We start from the raw sequence: 23,707 nt of genomic DNA, 5'->3' as shown, positions 1-23,707 counted from the left end.
GTTTTTATTAATATCCAATTAATTTAATATTAAATTATGAATTGATAATAATGTTTCATAAGAAGGATGGGTGAAAACTTTCGTGTGTTTTTTAGAAAAAAATGTTGTAATGTCTAAAAATCTAACGAACCAAATTTAAGGAAGATTAATTCTTCTGTCTGGAAGATCTTTAAATACATTATTAAATCCCCCCTCCAAAAATCACATTTATGCATATTTTATAGGATTCCAAATCTTAGCTGAACAATGTACATAGACAATTAAAACAAAATAAAAATGAAGTTAGCCCCTTAATTATATTTGAGACAACCTCGACAGGCTTTCATGGATAAGATAGAAACTGTGATTAAAATATAGTTCATTCACATAGGAATATTTCACACTTTGATACTCAGACTAAGCCTTACAACATACTACCATTACGGATGCTGTTCGTTCTTTGATACCCCAAACTAAGTCGTAAGAGCAGTTTGAGGTGATTACATACAGACGAGGGCCCGTCTATGTAGTTGCATGTTTGTAATTACACCAGGAACTAGTGGTCATCTGATGCAATATTGAAACCATGAGAAAATAATGCTCTACAGAATTGCTTCTAATTACTTTTAAATTGTTTACCTAATAATCCGTTGTCAGCTACCGCTCAGTAACCCTTTCTTTTTTTGTGAATCTGACGATGACCGAAGAAGGTAGAAACGTTGTTCGCTCCTCTATTGGTGCTTTCTCTATCCATTCCAGCCGTTTTTAAATATAAAATTGTTTACCTAAAACGAGTAACTATAAATACGGTCAAGTTATTTTGTTTGTTCCATACTATATTTTTATAACTTTTAACCGTTTTTCAGTAATCGTATCCTTTTTTCTCTTGCATATTCAACTTTCAGAAATCTTTTCTAGTCATATCCACGGAAACATTGTCAACATAGTAAAAAATGTTGTATTATTTTTAGTTTGCAAAAACTTGTACAGTCATAATATATAATCAGTTAAATTGCAACAGAATTGCAAGTGTTATCGCAAGAAAAACCCATTGTCTTCCTGCATCTATAATTTGTACAAGGCCGGCACTGTCCGAAAAGCGCACCTGTATATTAAAGCAAAGTTCATTGGTTTGTTTATTTGTAGCGTAGCACAAAACATCATTGTGGGCTATTTGTGCTCTGTCCACCACGGGTATCGAAACCCGGTTTCTAGCGTTGTAAGCCCATAGGCATACGGCTGTTCCACTTAGGGACAAGTTCACTATAAAATGTTACAGATAGAACTGAAGGTGTGAGTAGTGGTGGCAAATGTTATATTACAACGACACCTGTGGATTGTACTGGAGTCAGCAAATTAAATGTTTTCGGTCACGTCTTCATAATATCACACAATACATTTTATATGAACAACAAATTCATTAGGTAATCGTAACTTTTTAATGTGACCAATAATACAGTAGCGGAATTATTATTTCTAATGTACACAAAAGGCCCCCAGAAGGTATGTTGTTGTTTTACGCGCTATGTCTTCGGGCCACTCTTACTCGTCAAGCTACCTGGGCGACGGTTAAACCAATCAGCAGTCAGCAAAACTGTTAGATGTTAACTCGACGCCTCAAATGAAGAGCTTTGTTTGGAGAAACAGGTAGAGAGGAAATATTAATTTATTGAAAAGGGATCAGAAGTTAAGGTCTTTGAAAATAAGATAAAAATTGAGAACTTTTAATATCTCTCCCAACTGTAATTTATGGCATTGTGAAACTGGCCCGTGAGGTCTGTGTACAAACTTGACTGTTGCAATTCATGTCCAAGGCCCGGTGTGTTCATTAATATCCCTACCGGTAAGGCCTAACTTTTATCCGCTAAGGTTAACCTCCACTCATACTATTATTTAAATAGTATAAGTTTCCTAGCGAGTTTCTTTCTGGAATTATTGTTTATAGGTTTACTAAAATTGTGTGAGTGATACAAGAATGTAAACAAGTCATTATATGTGAAGTAACAAAAAGAACTATATAATAATCTATGCACGTGCAACATCATAGAACGAATGAGAGGTACAAACGAATTACGTGAGCCTTACGAAGACTTCAGAACCACACTTTAGCGATTTTTCTGTAACTCGCTTGGTGAGGCGAAAGAATTTCAAGATGGATAACAGCAACTACACAAATCGAGACAAAACAAAGTACAACGTTTTTACCAAGGCTTTCGCCAAACAGAGCGCCAATTATGAAAAAGGTACGATTCAATTGAATTAATTAGAAGCTTTTATATCGACTTATATTTACAATTTATGCTTGGATAAAAACTTACAAATTATTTTTGAATGAAAAGAAGGACAACTGAGATAGAGGTATACTGTCATATTAATACATTATCGAATTTATGATAAACTATTTTGATAGGCAGTTGTCTAGACATTAATAGTTCTTTTCATCGAACTTGCATAATTTTTTTTAAAAACCAGACATGTGAGAACGTTCAGTATAAGTTAATATTGAAATCACGTAGATAATTTCATATGAAAGAATATAATACGTGTTTTGTCGTAAAACGTGAGACACGTGATTTAATTTATTTGTTTAATTTATTTTTTATTAATAAACGATTTTTCGAACATTTTGTGACTAACCCTATAAATCCACTAAATATTTCGACGTAGTCAACTGTTTAGTGTTCTTATCGTTCTTGTTAATGTAAAGTAATAACAAATCTATTTTATAAGACTTTTCACCATATGTTCTTGTATTGCAAAGGAATAATAATCGCTAGCTTATAAAGCACATCCATTTTGTTTTGGATGGAAAACCTATTCAGGTAGATATGTTGATAGACTGTAGTGTAAGTTAGGTTGTATGGATTGTAATGGTCTTGCATATCTGTAGATAAGCTGTAGTGTAAATATGGTTGCAGGGATGGTAATGGTCGTACAAATATGTAAATAGACTGCAGTCCAATAATCTGGTTTCGTGGATCGTAATGGTTGTACGTTATATTCTGGGACAAGTTTTATCTCGATTCTTTTTCGTGCTGTGAGTACTGAAGTCACAAAATACATTACACTAATATTTCACATACGTAGTTTCTTTCTTCAAAGACACACCATTCCAGTTTGTAAAAATGAAGTTGCAATACTGTTTAAGTAATCGTGTTAGGGTAAGTACAACAAAAGTCAAAGAATATTGTTTTTTTGTATTTTTTAGATTAAAAACCGTTAAAACTATAAAGATGCAAGTTAATTTGATTTGTTCCTATTGGAAGTAAAATAGTGCTGGTAGAAATTACATCTTCTATCAATACTATACCATAGTGTAAGTATGTCATTAGCATTGAATAAAATTGGTAGTTAATTACTTAGTATTTTTCTTTACTACCTAAATTCATAGAAAGATGCCGTTAAAACTCTATGACAAACCTTAAACACTGTGGTAGGTTTTAAAGTTCATATATCTGTGTGTGTATAGGTTAATAAATAAAAACGTATTACATAATGTATATTGGCCCCCATTCCTAGAAAGAAAAACTACAGAGTATCTACGGTGGCGGTTTCTTTAGTGCACATAGTTTTTCTTAAGCGTACGGAAGTCAGAAATGTGTTTCCTACTCTCTATGTATATTATTGCTTATTAGAATTCAAGTCACAGACGTTTGATAGGTTTGAAGCCCGAACCCAAATAAGTCATTTGTGAGAATTAAGTTTAGGAACATACTTAAACCAAGTTAAGGAAGAGGAAATTTGTTTTTGTTTGTATCTATCTCAATGTATCTAGTGTTTGTACTGAGAATACTGAAACAAATTAATTTTCTGTAGCTATGTATGTGGAGTTTCGTGGCGTACACAATGAAACGCAGGCCCGGCATAGTTGGTAGGTGGTTAGGGCGATCGACTCGTAATCTGCGGGTCGTGTGTCCGAATCTCTGTCTTACCAAACATGCTTGCCCTTTCAGCCGTGGGGGCGTTATAATGTTACGGTCAATCCCATTATTTGTTGGTGAAAGAGTAGCCCAAGAGTTGGCGGTGGGTGGTGATGACTAGTTGCCTCCCCTCTAGTTTATCATTACTAAATTATAGATTGCCAGTGTATATAGCCCTCGGGTAGCTTTGCGCGAAATTCAAAAAACAAACAATGAAATACGTGTTGTTTTTCTCTCAACAACTCAACTGCTAACGATTTTTGGTATTGGAAAGTTGTATTATTCCAAAATTATGAAAGTAAATCAGCGTGGTTCCACAGTAAATGCTGTTGCTTGCACAAAACCAGTAGTTAAAATAATTTTTTTTTATGATATCTTTGCAAAAAGAGGTTATTTTTGCATTTTTACGTTTTTATTTAGAAGTGTAATGAAAAACTGCATTTAAAGCGAGTCAAAACGAACTATGTGTATTGCCGGATTATTATAGAAACTATTTTAAATTGCGCTATGTAGCTGGGTAGACCAGTTTCAGAGAGAAAGTAGACTCGTTGAGGCCTTGCAACCTTGTTTTTCTGTCAACTAAGGACTACAAATGGTGAGGCTAACAAACTATGGCAAAGTTCACACGCGAAAGAAAACCAGGCCAAGTAAAGTGAAATACTTGACTCAGCATTTACAAGAAAAACTTGTGAAGTTGCACCCTATTATTTTAAATGTAATTTGTATTTATTTAAAGGAAAATAGAATTAGGAAAATAATATACGTTAACCCATCAAAGGGTTATGCAGAAAATTAATTTGTGCAGCGATAATCGAACGGAAATATGCCGAGAATTTGAGTTGGGGTTTGAAGGGGGCGCTAGAAAAAACTAATCGGTACTTTTAATCGAAAAAACATAATCGATACTTTTCGAAAAAATGCAAAACCAATAGATACTTTTAAGCGTTGTGCTATACTTATGTGCATCTACTCAGATCGGTTTGGAGTAAAAAAAGTGATATGAGGAACAAACTCTAAATCAAATTATCGTCCGTTTTATTATTATTATTTTATTTTACTGTTATTGTTTTGGTTTCTGGCTTACCTTTTTCATTACATCAAATTTCGAATTTGGGCGCCGAAATTTTGTGGTCGAAAGCGGTAATCTCTTACACATTTGGCATATATTACTCCATACCCATATCTTTGCATACTATTCCCACGAGAAAGCAGCTAGCACACGTTTTTGTATTTGAAAACAAACATTTTGTGTAAAAGCGATCGATAATCCGTCAGGGTTTCATTAACGAGAGCAGGTGATGGTGAGCGTAGTGTTTCATAGATAACATGATGTGCAAGTGGACTTTTTATATTACATACATATAAATTCATCAACAACAGAAAAAAAAATCATAGGTTTACTAGTTGTAAGAAACTTGGAATGGAATAAAACCCGAAAAGTATGCTTTCCAGTATTATAAATATTATTATAACTGGCCAGGTGGCTAGGGCGCTTGATATGCAATATGAGAGTCGCGGGTTCGAATACCCATCCAATCAAATATACTTACATTTCAGTCGTGTGGGCGTTATAATGTACTGTTAATCACCCTATTCGTTGGTACAAGAGTAGCCCAAGAGTTGGCGGTAGGGAGTGATAACTAGTTGCCTTCTCTCTAGTCTCTGATAAATCAGGGAGGGCTTGCGCAGATAGTTATCGAGTATCTTTGCGTGAAATTCCGAAAAAAAAACAAGTATAATTCTAAGTTGTGAGCTGATTTGATTACTAACTTTATATATGATGCCGTGGTTTTTTATTAAATTTTCTATATGAATATAATTTTCGATAATACCACGAAAGATTAAAAATGTATAGAAATTAGACTTATTGGTGCTAAATGCTCTAATGGCTAAAACATATGAACTTAAAGTTGTATTGTTTGGTGTAGGCCATTTTCGTTTCCTTTCTTTTATGCAAATTGAGGAACCTTTGCTCACCCAGTAGTTGGTGTTTTATATCGCACGACAACGAACTCTATATTTGCTATCGTGACCAAGAAAAGAGTTAGAAGACTGGATATTTCACAATCTTTAGACTGAATGCAGGTACAGGTACAGGTGTGCATAACTTGAGTTGTCAAAAATGCCATGCTATAATGTGTTAAATGTTAGAAAACTTGACTGGTTCGAATCCTAGCCGAGGAAATAATAAAAAAGATTTAAATTACTACGGAACGACGGAATGGTTTTAGTAAGATGTCGCTTCTTTAAAACGTAATGGAAATAAAACATATTGCTTGATTAAATTCGTCATTAAGAGAACAAAAACACGAAATGACGCTCACCAATATAAATTATTGTACTCGACGTGGTTCGTAGTTATTATTCTGTGTTTTTATCAATTATCAAAAAAAGTGAAATCGGAGAGCACGTGAAATACTCTTCTTGCAATAATTTGTGAGTCGATTATTTGTATTTAAAGCCCTGTGGTTTTCCGTTCATCTTCTGCGTATGAGATCTTCGAATAGCAATGAATGTACCAAGACAACAGATTAGTTATGTAAATATATTAATAACAACGATTCCAAGCATTGAAAGTTAATCCACACTGTGCAAACTGTTCCTTATGGAGTTCACGATTCAGGAGCTTTGAAGCAGAGGCTTCGGAAGAGTGACTAATTTTGATTGAGCAATAACGTGATTATATATGGGTAGCTCGAGATTTGTATATGTATCCATAGTAAAATGAAATCCTAATATTATATCATTGACATCCATGACAGATTTTGATTTACAGTAATTTCTTTATTTGGTCATAATACAATAGTATTTAACATCAGGTTTCAGTGCTAAGATCTTTTCTTTCTCTGATTTACGTCAAAGATATAGATGAAAAAACAGTCTATGCATTGTTTAGAGTTGCTGACGATATTAAGGTTTTAGCTGGCTATGAGGAATGTTGCTGCTTTACAAAACGATTTAGATTATTTGATGAGTTGGACGAATAAATGGCAGTTGGTTTTTAAGTGTAATAAATGCAAGGTGGTTCATATGGAATGTCAGAACTTGAATTATGGGTGTATTATTGATAGTGATAACCTTAACTATCATATGGAAGAAAACGATCTTGGTATTCTGGTTGATCAGTCTTTTAAGCCATTGCAACAATATGATTTTACCGGGCAAATAAGAGTTTTAAGTTGTATCTGCAGAAATACTGGATACAAGCCTAAAGAGGTTATGATGTGTTTTGTTTGTTTTTTGATTTCGCGCAAAGCCACTCGAAGACAATCTGCGCTAGCCATCTCTAATTTAGTAGTGTAAGACTAGAGGGAAGGCAGCTAGTCATCACCACCCACCGCTAACTTTTGGGCTACTATTTTATGAACGAATAGTGGGATTGATCGTAACATTATAACGCCCCCATGCCTGAAAGGGCGAGCATGTTTGGTGCGACGGGTATTCGAACCCGCGACCCTCATATTACAAGTCTAACGGCCTTAACCCACCTGGCCATGACGGGCCCAGAGATTATGAACTAGTATTTTGTTGGCAAGCCTCTACTTTTGCACAAAGCACCACATCTAGTTTTGAAATTCCCATGAAGTTTATCAATGCACGGCTGAGGAATACTATTCCAAATGTCTGTTGTTACTATACACCAGTTAGTCCATATTTATGGATGCCTTTTCACCTTCTTAATTTTTCGTTTTATACATGTCAAACCATGCTTCTGGGTGCTCTCGGTCTCTTTACCGTCAAGATATAATTCAATCACGATATTTAACATCATTTTCGGAAAGTTCCAGTTTTCTACCTGAAAAACTTCTATTAGTACCAGTGCCTCTTTCACACACTTGTTTCCATGTTGCCTATAGCACCTGCAGAGACATGATGATACACCGTATTTTTTTTCTCATAAAAATCCTGGACCAACCAGGCATTGAACCATGGGTGGTGTAACTAGAAATAAATTATTACTGATGGGCATGTCTGTCTCTATATTTATAGGCTTTACACTAATGTGGCACATTCTAATTGATTGGGTTTAATCTGTTGCAGACCATTTTCAATAGATGGGGTGGCATTCCCATGGTAACTACCTTCTATACACGTTTCTTCCACGTTGTTTATAATTTTTTTTCATTATTGTATTGCTGATAGAACTGAAACTTTACAACTAAATTATGCTATACATCAGCATTTCCCAAGCTTTTGCCCTCTTTATAAATATGGGTTACTGCGCCCTCCTCTTTTTTTTTTTTTTACGTGAGTTGAAGAATGAATTAAGTGACGAGATGTAATGCTCTAATACGCATCAAAATACTATATATGCATTGTAGTAATTACTTATGTATTATACTTTATTTCAGACGAGTCTCCGATTTATTATACTATCTACGTTATGTATTACTGTTTGAAATAACCGTAAATTTGAATTTAGCAGTTAATTAGGTGTTAATGTATATTGAATTTATGTTATTTACCAACAAGAGCACAGATAGCCCATTGAGTAGCTTTGTGCTTAATTGAAAACAACAATTGCCAACAGGATTGATACACACAATTTCTTTTTCTAACACAAACATATTTTAATATACAAACAAAAACTTTGAGAAAAGCTGTTATGAATAATTATTTTTCGAACATCTGCAAGGTTTTTTTATTGTTTAAAATTTTAGTGCAAAACTACAGAAATGTTACTTGCGCATAGCCGTCCCTACTTTTGAACTGATAGACTACAGGAAATGCAGATAGTTATTAGCGCCGTCTGCCAACTCTTGGACTGCAATTGTCTTTGGGAACAATGAGATTTGAGTACACATGGTCTTAAAGTATAGAGCAAGTTTTTCTGGTAACGCAATGCAAACCATGAATTCTCGCTTTTACACTCTTCGGTTACAATATCCACTAGGCCACATCTACACAAGACGGAAAGATTTATTTTCGCGGGAACACATGAAAAATTGCTGCAAGTTAAACTTGTTAAACATGATTATTAATAAATTTATCTTAATGTTAGGCTTACCAGATTCTCTTTACCCCCTGACGAACCTAATATATATTAAAAGGGTGGAACTCTCTCGTCGGCTTTATTGCATGGGCTAACAAAATACTCCCAAAAAATAATCAACTGATTGTTCTCACGAGGTGGTCTTTTAGTGAAAAGTGGACACCATTGTCTCCATTGTTCTTCTAAATTAAACGAAAAGGACCAATTCAGGCATCTGAATGGCTTGTTACATAAATTCTATTATACTGCTATATTGAATCTGAAGAAAAAGAATATTTCTGTTATAATTGAGAAGAAAAAAAAATTTAATAATAGACTTGATAAGGAAATAGTTTCTTACTGTACCGCATTCCTCTCCAACAGATGAAACACTCTTCAAAAGTTTATACATAATGCCAATTGGACGAATCATATTTTATTACAAATGCCTTCCTTGTGGGCCCGGCATGGCCAGGTGGGTTAAGGCGTTTGACTCGTAATCCGAGGGTCGCGGGTTCGAATCCCCGTCGCACTAAACATACTCGCCCTTTCAGCCGTGGGGGCGTTATAATGTTTACGGTCAATCCCACTATTTGTTGTTAAAAGAGTAGCCCAAGAGTTGGTGGTGGGTGGTGATGACTAGCTGCCTTCCCTCTAGTCTTACACTGCTAAATTAGGGATGACGAATGCAGATAGCCCATGAATAGCTTTGCGCGAAATTCAAAAGTACAAAACAAACAAACAAACAAGCCTTCCTTGTGTCGATTCGCACCTACTCACACACACACACACATATATATATATATATATATATGTTTTGGACGAACTCGCCTATATTATCAATTTTGCCATCGAAATATAAAAGCCTCTTCACATTATATATATAATGGTATGATAAACCTCTGATACCTGTTGAATGTTCGGACAATATTATTATTGTAAATATTATTATTTACTGTAATACTTGCGTAAACTATCGACGAAACTTTAATAGTGCAAATCCTATTTACGCTTTCGATTATAATTGTGACAATGTGTAAAACTTTATTTATTGTTAAAATATTGAGCATATCGTGAAACAGTTTCATGTCTCACACTTCTCACGTTATGCTAATATAATTGTTATACATAATACGTATAAAAGGCAGCAATGTTGATATAACGTAAGTATAACAAATATTTAGTTTGACATTTTTCAGTTAGCCGTGATGTGTTTTATAGGTGATATTTTTTGTAGATCTATAGTGGTTTTAGGCTTATTTGTCATTTAGTTACTAATATGAAAAAATTAGTTGTTTTAGCCACGTATTTTGTAGATAATTATACCAAACGTTCATACACCTATGTTTATTCGTGAGTTCAGAAAAAAATTGATATTAGAATCTCTGTGTTAGCAAGCTATGTCTTAATGATTTCGCTCTAAAAAAGGTAAAGTTGCTTTCTTGAAGCTACGCATACAACTACAGTAAATGTTTGTTACAACCAGAGATCTCCAATACGTCGATAAGATCCCAAAATGTGTCGCTAAGTTTGTTATTGAAATCTGTTTCATAAATTGGTTTTGGGCTTAAAAAGGCTGGGCAAGGAAATAACAATTTTGTTTTAACAACTAATATATTTTTAAGAAAGCGGTCGGTGAGTTTCTTCCATCAACTGAATCTAATGAAGAATAACAAGTTGTTATATTACATCCCCTTTATGTATGGTATTTTCGTTCTCATTAACTTCCCCTGTAAACCTACAGAGGATTTGTAGAATATGACGAAACTAATTTATTCTTCTAAGTTATTCAGCAGGAGTTTTTTCTAGTCACTAAAAAGAAATACGAATCCCAATCTGCCATTTGATCCCCGCTTGTCACTGATCCCAATCTGCCATATGATTCCCCGCTTGTCACTGAATTCCAATCTGTCATTTGATTCCCCGCTTGTCACTGAGCATCATTGGTTCCGGGGAATACCACTCTTCGTTGGTAAACTTGCATGGATAAGAGTGAATAGTAAATAGTAAATGGTTTTCAATTTTGCACAAAGCTACTCAAGGGCTCTCTGCGCTAGCTGTCATTTATTTGGCAGTGTAACACTAGAGGGAAGGCAGCTAGTCATCACCACCCACCGCCAACTCTTGGGCTACTCTTTTGCCAACGAATAGTGGGATTGATTGTTACATTATAACGCCCCTGCGGCTGAAAGGGAGAACATGTTTGGTACGATGGAGATTCGAACCCGCGACCCTCAGATTACGAGTCGATTACCTTAACCACCTGTACATGCAGTGCCAAACAGTAAATAACTAGACTAGGATTGCTATAATGGCGGAGTGTGTATTACATGTGAAGCGTTTTTAATTATCTTTTACCCACCATAGTGAACCAATATTTATATATGAGCAGTAGAATATGTAACTTAGTAACTATTTACGTAAATTATTAGGTGTATCTGAGAAAGCTGAAAAACACAGAAGACTTTTTTTTTTCACGCGCTATAATTGTTTTAAAACATACATTTTTATTAATTGTAATAATACCAAAGTACTAATTTCAGTGGCTCAAGTTCAAAGCGGGCATAATATGGTTCTGTGTCTTTACGTTTGCGTCCCGTTACCATTAAAAAAAATGTTCCACATTTTGGGACTGTGGATGCATTATAAGGGTAAAGGTCAATTCCAACTATTTGGCTAGACAAGAGTAATCAAAAAGGTAATGTTGACCAACTACTCTCCCTCGTTTATCGTTTGAAAATTATGGACAGCTTGAAAATCGAGAAAAATATAGCTTGATGGTTGTTTTAATAAAATATATATACCTAAGAAATGTTTAACATAAACAAGTTTTACTGGATTTGAAACTAAAGTTTCGCGTATTCATCCAATAAAATGGTAACCGAATAAGTAATTATTCTGATCCGGTTTCTAGTAACAACTCTCATACGTAAGGTTTGTGAAAAGTACCGGCAATCGAACAAGTAATTATTTTAGATCTAATTTGTAGTAACAACTCTCATACGTAAGGTTTGTGAAAAGTACCGACAACCGAACAAGTAATTATTTTAGATCTAATTTGTAGTAACAACTCTCATACGTAAGGTTTGTGAAAAGTACCGACAACCGAACAAGTAATTATTTTAGATCTAATTTGTAGTAACAACTCTCATACGTAAGGTTTGTGAAAAGTACCGACAACAGAACAAGTAATTATTTTAGATCCAGTTTGTAGTAACAACTCTCATACGTAAGGTTTGTGAAAAGTACCGACAACCGAACAAGTAATTATTTTAGATCTAATTTGTAGTAACAACTCTCATACGTAAGGTTTGTGAAAAGTACCGGCAACCGAACAAGTAATTATTTTAGATCTAATTTGTAGTAACAACTCTCATACGTAAGGTTTGTGAAAAGTACCGACAACCGAACAAGTAATTATTTTAGATCTAATTTGTAGTAACAACTCTCATACGTAAGGTTTGTGAAAAGTACCGACAACCGAACAAGTAATTATTTTAGATCTAATTTGTAGTAACAACTCTCATACGTAAGGTTTGTGAAAAGTACCGACAACAGAACAAGTAATTATTTTAGATCCAGTTTGTAGTAACAACTCTCATACGTAAGGTTTGTGAAAAGTACCGACAACAGAACAAGTAATTATTTTAGATCCAGTTTGTAGTAACAACTCTCATACGTAAGGTTTGTGAAAAGTACCGGCAACCGAACAAGTAATTATTTTAGATCCAGTTTGTAGTAACAACTCTCATACGTAAGGTTTGTGAAAAGTACCGACAACAGAACAAGTAATTATTTTAGATCTAATTTGTAGTAACAACTCTCATACGTAAGGTTTGTGAAAAGTACCGGCAACCGAACAAGTAATTATTTTAGATCCAGTTTGTAGTAACAACTCTCATACGTAAGGTTTGTGAAAAGTACCGACAACAGAACAAGTAATTATTTCAGATAATGTATTAATTCACCATGAAGTTTCCTTTGTTGAATATTTGATACGACAATGTTATACACTGAAATGTGAACATCATTGCTCTTTCCCTGTTTTTATCCTTAATATGACTTAATTTGTGGATAAGATTTTGTGATGGCACAGGTTTCTATTAGTGTTTTTATACAAAGTTTTGTTTCAGAATTATGGACAAGTCTACCCAAAGGGTTATTTGTAAATGAGTAGCAAGTTGACTACTCACAGTTACCGCATGGATGTCTGACTGTTCTTGTTCGATTGAATGGCAGAATCTGACAGTCAATCACCTAGAGTTTGTTTGTTCGTTTTTGAATTTCGCGCAAAGCTACTCGAGGGCTATCTGCGCTAGCCGTCCCTAATTTAGCAGTATAAGACTAGAGGGAAGGCAGCTAGTCATCACCACCCACTCTTGGGGCTACTCTTAATAACGAATAGTGGGATTGACCGTCACATTACAACGCCCCCACGGCTGAAAAGGCGAGCATGTTTGGTGCGACGGAGATTCGAATCCGCGACCTATAGATTACGAGTCGCACGCCTTAACCCACCTGGCCATGCCGGGCCATCACCCAGAATGCTCTGGACCTCATATTATGAAGCACATTTCTTTGGTAATTGGTTAGTAGCCAAGAATCACCGTATTTATGGTCCGCGTACACAAATCACTAATCCACGCCTAGTGTAATATATATCTGGAGTAGGCCAGTCAGCCTGCATGTGATTACAATATAAAATAGGTCACATGATCCTCGTAATTGCTTGTTACCTTTTCTCAATGCTTGAATTAAAAAAGAAAGAGAGCAAAAATTAATGGTGTCAAGCGCTAAAATGCAAAATGTAATTAATTATTAGAGCTCTCAGGGTTGTAGTTTTTAATCTTAAAACCCAGTTTTGGTGTATTGATTCCTAAGCAGAACTATTTGGAATTCATAAAAATTAAAAAGCCTTGAATAGCGATTTACTCGCCTTACGATGTCTGAAATCTGAAATACCTACCAGTATGGCTGAATTTACTGTAGTTTCTAGGCTGTGATGGAATAAACCCGTAACCTCAGTTCAAGATCCCAAACAAAACATTGTTGTGGCCGTACGTGTATAATACAATAATACAATATCTGGTTTTCTGTATAAAGCCAGAAACTACTATTAGTATGTTCTGTTGATAGAAATGTCCGAGGAAGTCTTGTTCGGCCATCTTTGTCTCGTGATGATCTCTGCTATGAATCTATGGCATGTGAATAGTGAGGTAATAGTAAAAATGGTGACAATAGTAGCAGTAAATGTAATGAGCCCCTTAAACCTCACGTTTTCATTGTCGAACCCTATTGACATGAGTTTAGCGAATCGAGCTCTTCGTCGGAGTAACATATATATTTTTAAATATGTTTCTAACTGATAGTACAAACTGTCGAAAACCCTGTTACTCAACCAATTCCCCCAGTTTGGCCTCGTTGACTCCCAGACAAGGTGTTAATATCAGATAAATAAGATGAAATTATATTTTACAAATTATTAAGAAAACTTTTGGCAAGTTTTCTTTCGGAAAAACAAATTATTATTTTTTAAATAAATAATCCCTCGCCGATGACTCAGCTGGCTATATTATAGTGTGTAATACCCTAGTGTATAAAATCGAGGCTACATACCCTCAGTAGGCAGAGCGCAGATAACCCAGTGTGGGGTAAAAAATAAAAATAGATTACAATCTATAATAAAATTGTTAACTGTTGGTTGTTGCCAATTCAAAAGAATGTCCTGGTTACTTTCATTTTATTTACCCTTGTGTACATAAAAGCGTATTCTCGATCGCAGCACATCAAGTTAATAGTAATTATGTTGCCAGCATGTGTGTGTTCCATTTGAAACAATAAACTGGCAGTAAAATGTATTAACATATAATTATTTTCACGTTCACTGTTTAATATTGATTAGTACCATAATTCATTGCCAAATCCAGGTGCGTAATAAACTTGTAAGATTGGTAACCTTGAACCGCCTGAAACTACAAAACCGATGACAATCTTAGCGCCTTGGATTCTAAAAAAACGAAGAGAATAATCTGATAATGGAAAGAACGTGTGTTATTTCGTTTCGCTTGCTGGAAAGTAGTTTTAAATAAACTCTTTAGAATTACAATTTTATATTCATTTATGAATAAACAGCCTTTTTGCAGAAAACCCAAACTGATTGTCAAAAACAAATTATAGTTGGTAATGTTTCTATTTATTAAAGTTTGTTTGTATTTTTAAACTATCTTATACACTTTCAGGTGTCTTTGTCGTATTCCCATATTAAAATGTAATCATTTAAAAAAAAATAAAAGTTTTGCTGTTTAACACATTCAAACAATTGTTTAGGAAGGAGCAAGAAACCAAACAAACCTGTTAGTTGAACTATCGGCATGTGTACGAACAAGGTTTGGTATTTTCCAGGAATTTCGATAGGTTGCTTGTTGTTTACATAACAACTCAGAGTGAAATCGCACGTTCTTGCTTTGTCCGTGATAAGGACGAAACGTGCTAAGCAGATCCGTATGGCAGACAAGTAAATTGTCGACGTTGTGTTAACCAGTGAAATGTTATCAAATGATCTGAGTTTCATGTGTTGTTTTATCCTGTTACTTGTCATAGGCCTCTGTCTTAACAATGATTTTTGTAAACTTCTACGTTTCTAATTGATATTATAGAAGATGTGTGTGGTTTTACGTCTAGGGCAGATGCTCTAAACCGTAATTTTGTATTAAAATTTGCTACACCTATTTAGGACATTGAAGATCAGGAAGGAAAACAATTTAATGATATATTTAAAACGTTATTAATTTTCCCATATAACTACATCTTATTAATAAAACTGAGCTTCTAAATAATACAACATGATCCGAAAGTCTGATTCATCACAAACCAGTGAAAAGCATGAACATTTTAATTTAACCAAAACAAATTAAAATTCATAAAGTTTGACAGTTCTTCTAATAAATGTTTTAAAAATACTTCACTCGGTTTTAACGTCTTTTAAACGAAGGTCAGTCTAATGATACAAAAAAAGGTATTCAGTTAGGCAAAATATATAGCAAATGAGAAATTCGCAATCCTCAAGAGAGATATATCTCGTTTGAGCGCGTAAGTAAACCGCTGTTCTAATGTTGTGTGCCGTATATGATCTACGTGACATTAAGATGTTAGAACACATTTACTGAACATGCCAAATTAAAAAAGAACCATACCATAATCCATACACAGATAGTGCGTTTTTTACTTGATAAACAGTAAATGGAGGCCGTGATTTTAAATGAACTTGTACTTTTCGCAGTAAAGAGGTGATGTCACTAAAGATGACGAGGTCATAGCTCCAATCTTTGGCGCCAGAGGGTGCTACATGTGTATGGTTGCTGTAATGAAATTAGCTGAAGTCCGTTTATGTATGGTCGTCATCTAAGACGATGTAATTATACATAGTTTCAAATGAATTGCACAAGTCAAGGCTGCCTGGGATCGCGTTTTGTACTTTGTGGTTCGATTGCATAATCATCCATCTTAACGGCCTAACAACGAGCTCCTAACGACAGGCCTCTTGTGGTAAATTGTGAAACTGTGATTTCCCATTTGTCGATGACGCTATAGTGCCCCTCTCTCTCACATACACACACTCGTGGCGCTCTCTGGTGACACATATTGATTATGATCTCGTCATCTATGATGACGTCATCTCCTTTCCCTCTCCACAACTTCCGTTTTCACGTGTCATGGCACGGTATCATTACTACTACTGTTATTTCTCTTTTAGTGTGTGGATGCATTTTTGCAAAACTTACCACTTTGAAGTTTGAGGCATATTATCCCAGATGAACAGCACTGATGATTAACAAACGATTTACTTCAGTGAAGTAAATATTATTAGGAACTTGTAGCTGAATGAAGTTACTAGAAGTTATTTAAGTTGATAAAGTGTGCATTTAACCTAAAACAATGTTACTTTCGTGGCATATTACTTTGCAGTTAGAATCTAATTAATTGATTATAGTAATGAGTTTGTGAATGTGTTATTTTTAACCGGAGTCTCCTAGTTGGTTAGCAGTAAGCTTGCAGACAACTCGAAAATACTAGGTTTAATTCCCCATGATAAACAGAGTACAGGTAGCCTTTTATGTAGCTTTGCCATGGCTTGTGGATTGGCACTGTGGTAGAACTCTGGATTTTGGAACTGCTGTGAATAGTCCGAATCACTGTAATAACATAAACGTTTCCCATCAGTGAGTATGTAATAAGAGTGACAGTCAGTCGTCCAACTAGATTGGTGGGTGATAGAATACTATTGACTGGCTGCTTTCCCTCTTGTCAGTAGTTGAAATTAGGAACGGAGGCAGTTATCTTTAGTAACTTCGCAATAAATAAAAAGATAAACTTTAGTTGTACAAACCTGAAAGTAATAGAAATAAATGGAAAAAAAAATTGAAATTTAAACATTATTATATTTGAGCTTAAATCCAATGAAAAATAAATTAGAGCTATAATTAAAATTATCAGTACAAATTACAACTGTTGCCCTGGTTTAATTGCGATAGTTTATTTTTTAACTTTTTATAATTTTTAATGTAATTTTTAAATATAAAAACGACCAGGTTTTTATAACACACCTCTACGTAGCAGGTGCAAAGCTGAAGACTTATGAAAACTTACTGCTGGGTAGATAGGATATAAAAAATCCTACTCTGTGTTGCGATATCGGTGGGCAAATGCATTATTCAAATAAAGCATACGTAGAAACTTCTTGGTGTCATTTATAGCAAAACTTAGAGCTATAAAGAAAGCATTTCCGTACTTTCCTTTATTAGTTTGGACACTTCAACAACAGTTCGTTATGTATTAGTGTTTATTTTTTTAACTCTTGTAAGTTACATTTTATAATGATTTATTTTGACAAAGCAGTGCGCGAAATTAGGATAAACAGTAAGGTAATATCGAGACAAATATAACAAGGTAACTGATATTGTATTTTAAAAATTCAAATGTTAGAAAGATAGCGTATTCAGCTGTTATCATTATTCAGATATTTATTTAACAATTTTTAGACAGTAACTAAATTATAAAACAGGGTTGTTATTGTATTTCAAGAGATATTATGTTTATAATACTGACTACAGATAAAAATAAATTTCACTGATATGCCTAATCTTATTCTTCCCTACTACACTTTAGAAAAAAACTGGATGAAAACAAAATGGAAGAAAGGTAAGTTCTGATGGCATTGCGGAATAAAGAGTGGTATGTTGTTGTAAATTGTTTGTTTTTGGATTTCGCGCAAGGCTACACGAGGGCTGTCTGCGCACGCCGTCCCTAATTTAGCAGTGTTAAGAATAGAAGAAAGGCGGCTAGTCATCACCACCCACCGTCACATTACCCCTCCCCCACGGCAAAAAGGGCGAGCATGTTTGGTGTTGGGGATTCGAACCCGCGACCTTTGGATTACGAGTCGAGTGCCTTAACCATCCTGGCCACGCGGGACCGTCTTAAGTTAAGCACAAAGCTTACACAATGGGCTATCTATGGATATCGAAAGCCAGTTTTCAGCGTTTAAAGTCCGCAGACATACTGCTGTACTACTGTACTACTGAGGGGCATAAGTAATATGTTATGTTTTTGCCATAGTTAAGTCTTTTGAATATTCAGTTCATTTGATTGTTGTACTTAGTATGACACCAACAGCTGCTTGTTAATTATAATTATAATCGGTTATGATTAGAGTTCACAAAGAACAAAATACTACTTAACCTAAAAAGGAAACCATATAATTAAAAGGCAGTAAATAAATTGAAAGTAACAGTGTATGTTATTGTAAAAAATAATATTCCAATTATCTAACAACAGTTTTCCTCATTGATTCAGTATTATCATTGTTACAGAACTACAGTAAATCAATGTTATCGTTTACAGAACTGTAATAGTTAAGTCAGTAATACTATTAACAATTCATACAACAATTCGGTGTTGTTATTGTGATATTCTTGTCGGTCAAGTACAGATTTAACTTCATCTTAGAAATGTACACGGTCTGATTCATTAATGGGTGTGGATGATAAAGAAAGACGCATTGAAACTAGATTTGAGTTTGTCAAGTATAAACTCAGTTTTAGTTTCTCTACTGTTTGAATATAAGCAGTTTTCAGTTTCTTTTTCTAGGACTTAGTATAAAAATTATGCATGCAATATAGCGGTGTATCAGAAGTTCTATTCTCTTATAATAAGTAATTATCTGTCCGTTCTTTTCCATAATAATTTTACAGTAAACAAACCGCTAACTTAATACGTGAAAAGTGACTGAAGCCAGATCTTCATCAAATGACAACGTAGAAATGAAAATGTGTAAAATTAAAGAAGTATAGTACAAAGATCTGTATCTTCTTGAAGGTGAAAAATAATTTACTGAAATTAGTTTTAACCGCCTCTTAATTAACGATCTGAATTTTAAATATTAAAACTATCATTAACGATATGATTCTTACAAGTAACTTGCCATCAGATGCTACTGATCTTATTGTCAGTGATTCTCAAACTCCAGAAATTTACCTCCTCCCTAATATTCATAAATCAGGGTATTCTGGTCGTCCGTTTATTTCTTCCTGTAACTGCCCCTTTGAATCAATTTTGTCTTTCCTTGATGACGTGCTTAATCCCACCGCCTTGTCTCTTCCTGGTTACATAAAAGACAATACACACGCATTCCGAATTTTCAATTGTCTGGCAGCGAATATATATGTTTACCATGTAGATACAAACAGTCTATTCATGATTTCCCCATAACGATGATATAAAAGCTGTCAAACATTACTTGGATCTACGTTATTCAGTGCATTCTCTTACACGTACCATTTACATCTTGTCGAACTTACATTAATCCTGGACAGATTCCTCTTTAACGGTACATTTTACTAACAAACAAAAGGTGTTGCTATGACACTAAAATGAGTCTTTCTTATGTTTCATTGCTTGTTGGTTATGTAGAGAATCAGATTTTTTATTTATTTATCAACGAACATTTCCTGCTCTTTACAAACGTTATATTGATGACATTGCTGATACAACCAGCACATCGTTGTGGGGCTTAAATCATTTTTTCACTTCTTCCTTTCTTCCTTCCACCAACGCCGGCCCGGCATGGCCTGGTGGTTAAGGCATTCGACTCGTAATCCCTGTCACACCAAACATGTTTGTCCTTTTAGTCGTGGGGGCGTTATAATGTGACGATCAATCCCACTATTCGTTTGTAAAAGAGTAGCCCAAGAGTTGGCGGTGGGTGGTGATGACTAGCTGCCTTCCCTCTAGTCTTACACTGCTAAATTAGGGACGGCTAGCGCAGTATAGCCCTCGAGTAGCTTTGCGCGAGATTCAAAACAAACAAACAAACAAACAAACTTCCACCCACCGCTCATCTTTACATAGACAGTTTCCTCTAAACGCTCACACGTTTTAAACATTCTCTTCTCCACTTATCCATTAATCGGCTTCAATACACTACAAATCTATTCTTACCTCCACTGCGAATCTTCCCATTCACGCCATACGTTTCAATCTCTTCCATCCTCTCAATTTCTGAGACTGTACAGACTCTGCAGTTAACAATTATATTTCGAAATCTGAAGATATGAAATTATTTCAGTCGCTCCTACCTCATGTCTTTATAAGAAAAACCGCCGAACGCGTCCATTCTAAATCCTAAACATAAGCCTTCGAATACTACTTACCTTTACCTGCAATCCTAATACTTCTAAAGTTACCCAGATCGTCAAACAAAACTTCATTATCCTCATTAACGACCCATAACTTGCAAACGATTTAAAAGAACTCCCACTTGTCAGTTATAAACAAGATAAAAATATATTAAAAATACATTTTAGTTCATGTACCCTATTGTGAACCTGGGTAGAGCCTGTTGTCACGGAAAGAAATGACATTACAACTTTATACCTGGTCTCAGCGGAAAATTTGAAAAACAACAGGAATTCTTTTCCATTTTAAACAAGCCTAATATACTGTGTGACTTGTAAAATGAACAACATGCTATACATTGCTCTAACGGGTCGCAGCTTAGAGGATCGTCTACATGAACATATACCGAAAACAATAATGACGCTACAAGCTCCACTGGGAGACACTTTACTAACCACTCAAATGTCTGACTTCTCCATATTTGGACTCATATTTGCTCCATCCACTCTAACGGAAAGAGAACACTTGAAAAAAACGTATGATTTTTAGATTGGTTACTGTTAACCCGTAGTTTTTAGATTGGGTATTGTTAACCTTTTGAAATGAATGAAGAATTCTCTTTCCTTTAACTTTGTCGTTTCCATATCCCCGCTGTACACTTTATTTATATTTTTTTCACTTTCGAGGTTCACACACTTTTCCTCACTTGTCCATTAACTTTAGTCACCCACTTTTGTTACCCTTTTATTATATTCTTTTCACTGTCGTTCTTCACTGCTGTTAACAAAACAAATGTTTACACACTGTTTATAGTTGTATCCCTTTGAACAACATTACCCAATGCACGTTTATCTATATCTTTATGGTATAGATTTATGGTCTGAATTCTTAGTCTACTTTTTGTTTTCTTAAATATAGTAAATCGAAGTAAATGAACTAAATTATGTAATTTTTTCCGCTTTTGACTTTTCTTTTGATACGTTATTTCCTTTAGCAAATTTATATCGTAGGAACTTATTCCTGAGTCCTCAGGCCACGTGTTACTTCTTCCTTTAACTCTTTTACTTCTTTCTTAGCCTGGGTTCAATCGAACCCCAGGGGTTCGGTGAGTCAGTCTCAGGAGTTCAGTGGAGGTCAAGACACACGCCCTGTGTGTGTGTCCGTTCCGTTCACCCCACTCGTATGATTCGTGACGTCATGCTCCACTTGGCCATTATTGGCTGTGGCTGATCACGTTACATCACTTGGCCTTAATATCTGTGCTGCAGGGAACTTCGTGCGCTTAACAGTCGACTTGGGACTGTAGTAATCGTGCATCAGTTGTGATTTTTTTCCTAATCTTTCAATCCCTTCATACTAACTATGTCGAGCAAAAACAGAAAGTGGTCGGACGAATACATACAATATAGATTCACGTGTATAACGGAACATGATGGGAGTCAGCGTCCTCAATACATGATTTGCAATGCCAAGTTGAGCAATTCTGATCTAGCACCGGCAAAACTAAGAGAACACTCGCAAAAGCTGCATGGAGATGAGAAATACAAGAACACAACGCTTGCTGAATTCAAGATAAAGAGAGCCAGGTTCAATGAAAAAGTTATTTTACCTGTTCTCGGCTTTGTACCCATCGATAAACCGATTTTTTTATTTTGTATGCTTCTTACAACAACAACTAAGGCATCCGACGTGAAGAAACTTGTGGATGACTTCTTCAGAGACAACGATCTTTTGTGGGATATGGTTTCTTCAGTTTGTTCGGATGAAGCTACAGTCATGCTGGGACGAAACTTTGGTTTTGGTGCGCTGGTGAAAGCCGATGCACCACACATCGTTGTAACGCATTATGTTCTGCACAGGCATGCGTTGGCAACAAAAATCTTGCCTTCAAAACTGGCAGAAGTATTAAAAATTGTAGTGGAATGTGTGAACCTTGTGCGAAATAGTACCCTGAAGCACCGCATCTTCAAAAAGCTGTTTAATGAAATGGGCTCTGAATTCGAGCTACTTCTGTACCATTCTAACGTTCGGTGGTTATCCCGGGGAAAAGTGCTGAATCGTGTTTTTGCCATGCATGTGGAATTAGCCCTATTTTTGCGAGAGTACCAACATTGTAATGCAGATTGCTTCGAGAAATTTGAGTTCATTCTCAATTTGGCGTACATGGCCGATATCTTCAATGATCTCAATCAACAGATGCAGGGCGGTGGAGTCAACGTCATCGAAGCGGAAGAAAACCTGAAGGCTTTTCAAAAAAAAAAAAGCTACCGTCATGGAAACGACGAACAGAGAATGATAACTTCGCAAACTTTCCTTGCTGGACGATTGTGTACCCGGGGAACTGAAGCAAGCAATTGCCATGCACTCAGATGAGTTCGCAAAGTCTGTCGATGGATACTTCCCCATCAGAGAGTCATATCGAGCATGGATGAGACAGCCGTTCACGTTTAGTGTTGCGACAGCAGATGTCAATGATGAATACCTCGACGAAATCATTGAACTTCAGCAGAGCCAGGTTCAACAGCAACTTTTCAGAACAACAACTCTCTCAACGTTTTGGTGTCACCAAAGTGTAGCATACCCTTATTGCTAAGAAAGCCCTAGAGATACTCATACCGTTTGTTTCAACGTATCTTTGCGATCAATCCTTTTCGAGGATAGTAGACATAAAAATAAAGAAAAGGAACAGACTTTGTTGCGAAAATTATATGAGAGTGGCACTTGCCAAGGTGAAGCCGCGCATTTCTGAACTTGTCTGTGAAAGGTAACAGCAAAAGTCACATTGATTTGCAGTAAATATTCATTGAGTTATGTTTATGTTTTTAATTCATGATTTGCTGGTGTTGTTCTTTGAACACAGTGGTATTATGTGCAACTGATGGATGGTTCATTTTGTGCACTAATAAAATATCTACTTATGTTTTGAACTTGAAAAAAATTATTTTATTTTTCCAATTGCGAAGGGTTCAGTGAATGTAAGTACGAAACTTCTGGGGTTCAGTACCTCCAACAAGGTTAAGAACCACTGCTTTAACTGAACACTTGTATTAACAGTTTTATTCTTACTGGTAACCTGATGAAGGGGTGTTGCCCGAAACTTTATTTCCTGGTTTATTAATAAAATGAATTTGGTGAGTTTTTAACCACTACCTTATATTCTATT

General features: G+C 35.3%; 1 protein-coding gene across 5 annotated transcripts in view; it reads left to right on the top strand.

Annotated features, from left to right (window-relative positions):
* The window catches only part of LOC143235819 (kazrin-like), a 134,695-nt gene that overhangs the window by 28,387 nt on the left and 82,601 nt on the right, over positions 1 to 23,707 (top strand). For 2 of the 5 annotated variants that reach the window (XM_076474015.1, XM_076474014.1), the window contains exon 1: positions 1,587 to 2,222. The exons of 1 other annotated variant lie outside the window; for it this stretch is intronic. In XM_076474015.1, the coding sequence (XP_076330130.1) occupies positions 2,132 to 2,222 (91 nt within the window). In that variant the 5' untranslated portion in view covers positions 1,587 to 2,131. Of the gene's footprint in view, positions 1 to 1,586; positions 2,223 to 23,707 lie in introns of those variants that run through there. 2 more of the 5 variants (XM_076474012.1, XM_076474017.1) reach the window with 2 other exon arrangements.

Source organism: Tachypleus tridentatus, chromosome 12 (assembly GCF_004210375.1).
Source record: "Tachypleus tridentatus isolate NWPU-2018 chromosome 12, ASM421037v1, whole genome shotgun sequence".
NCBI lineage: Eukaryota > Metazoa > Arthropoda > Merostomata > Xiphosura > Limulidae > Tachypleus > Tachypleus tridentatus.
This window is presented reverse-complemented; position numbering and strand designations above follow the sequence as displayed.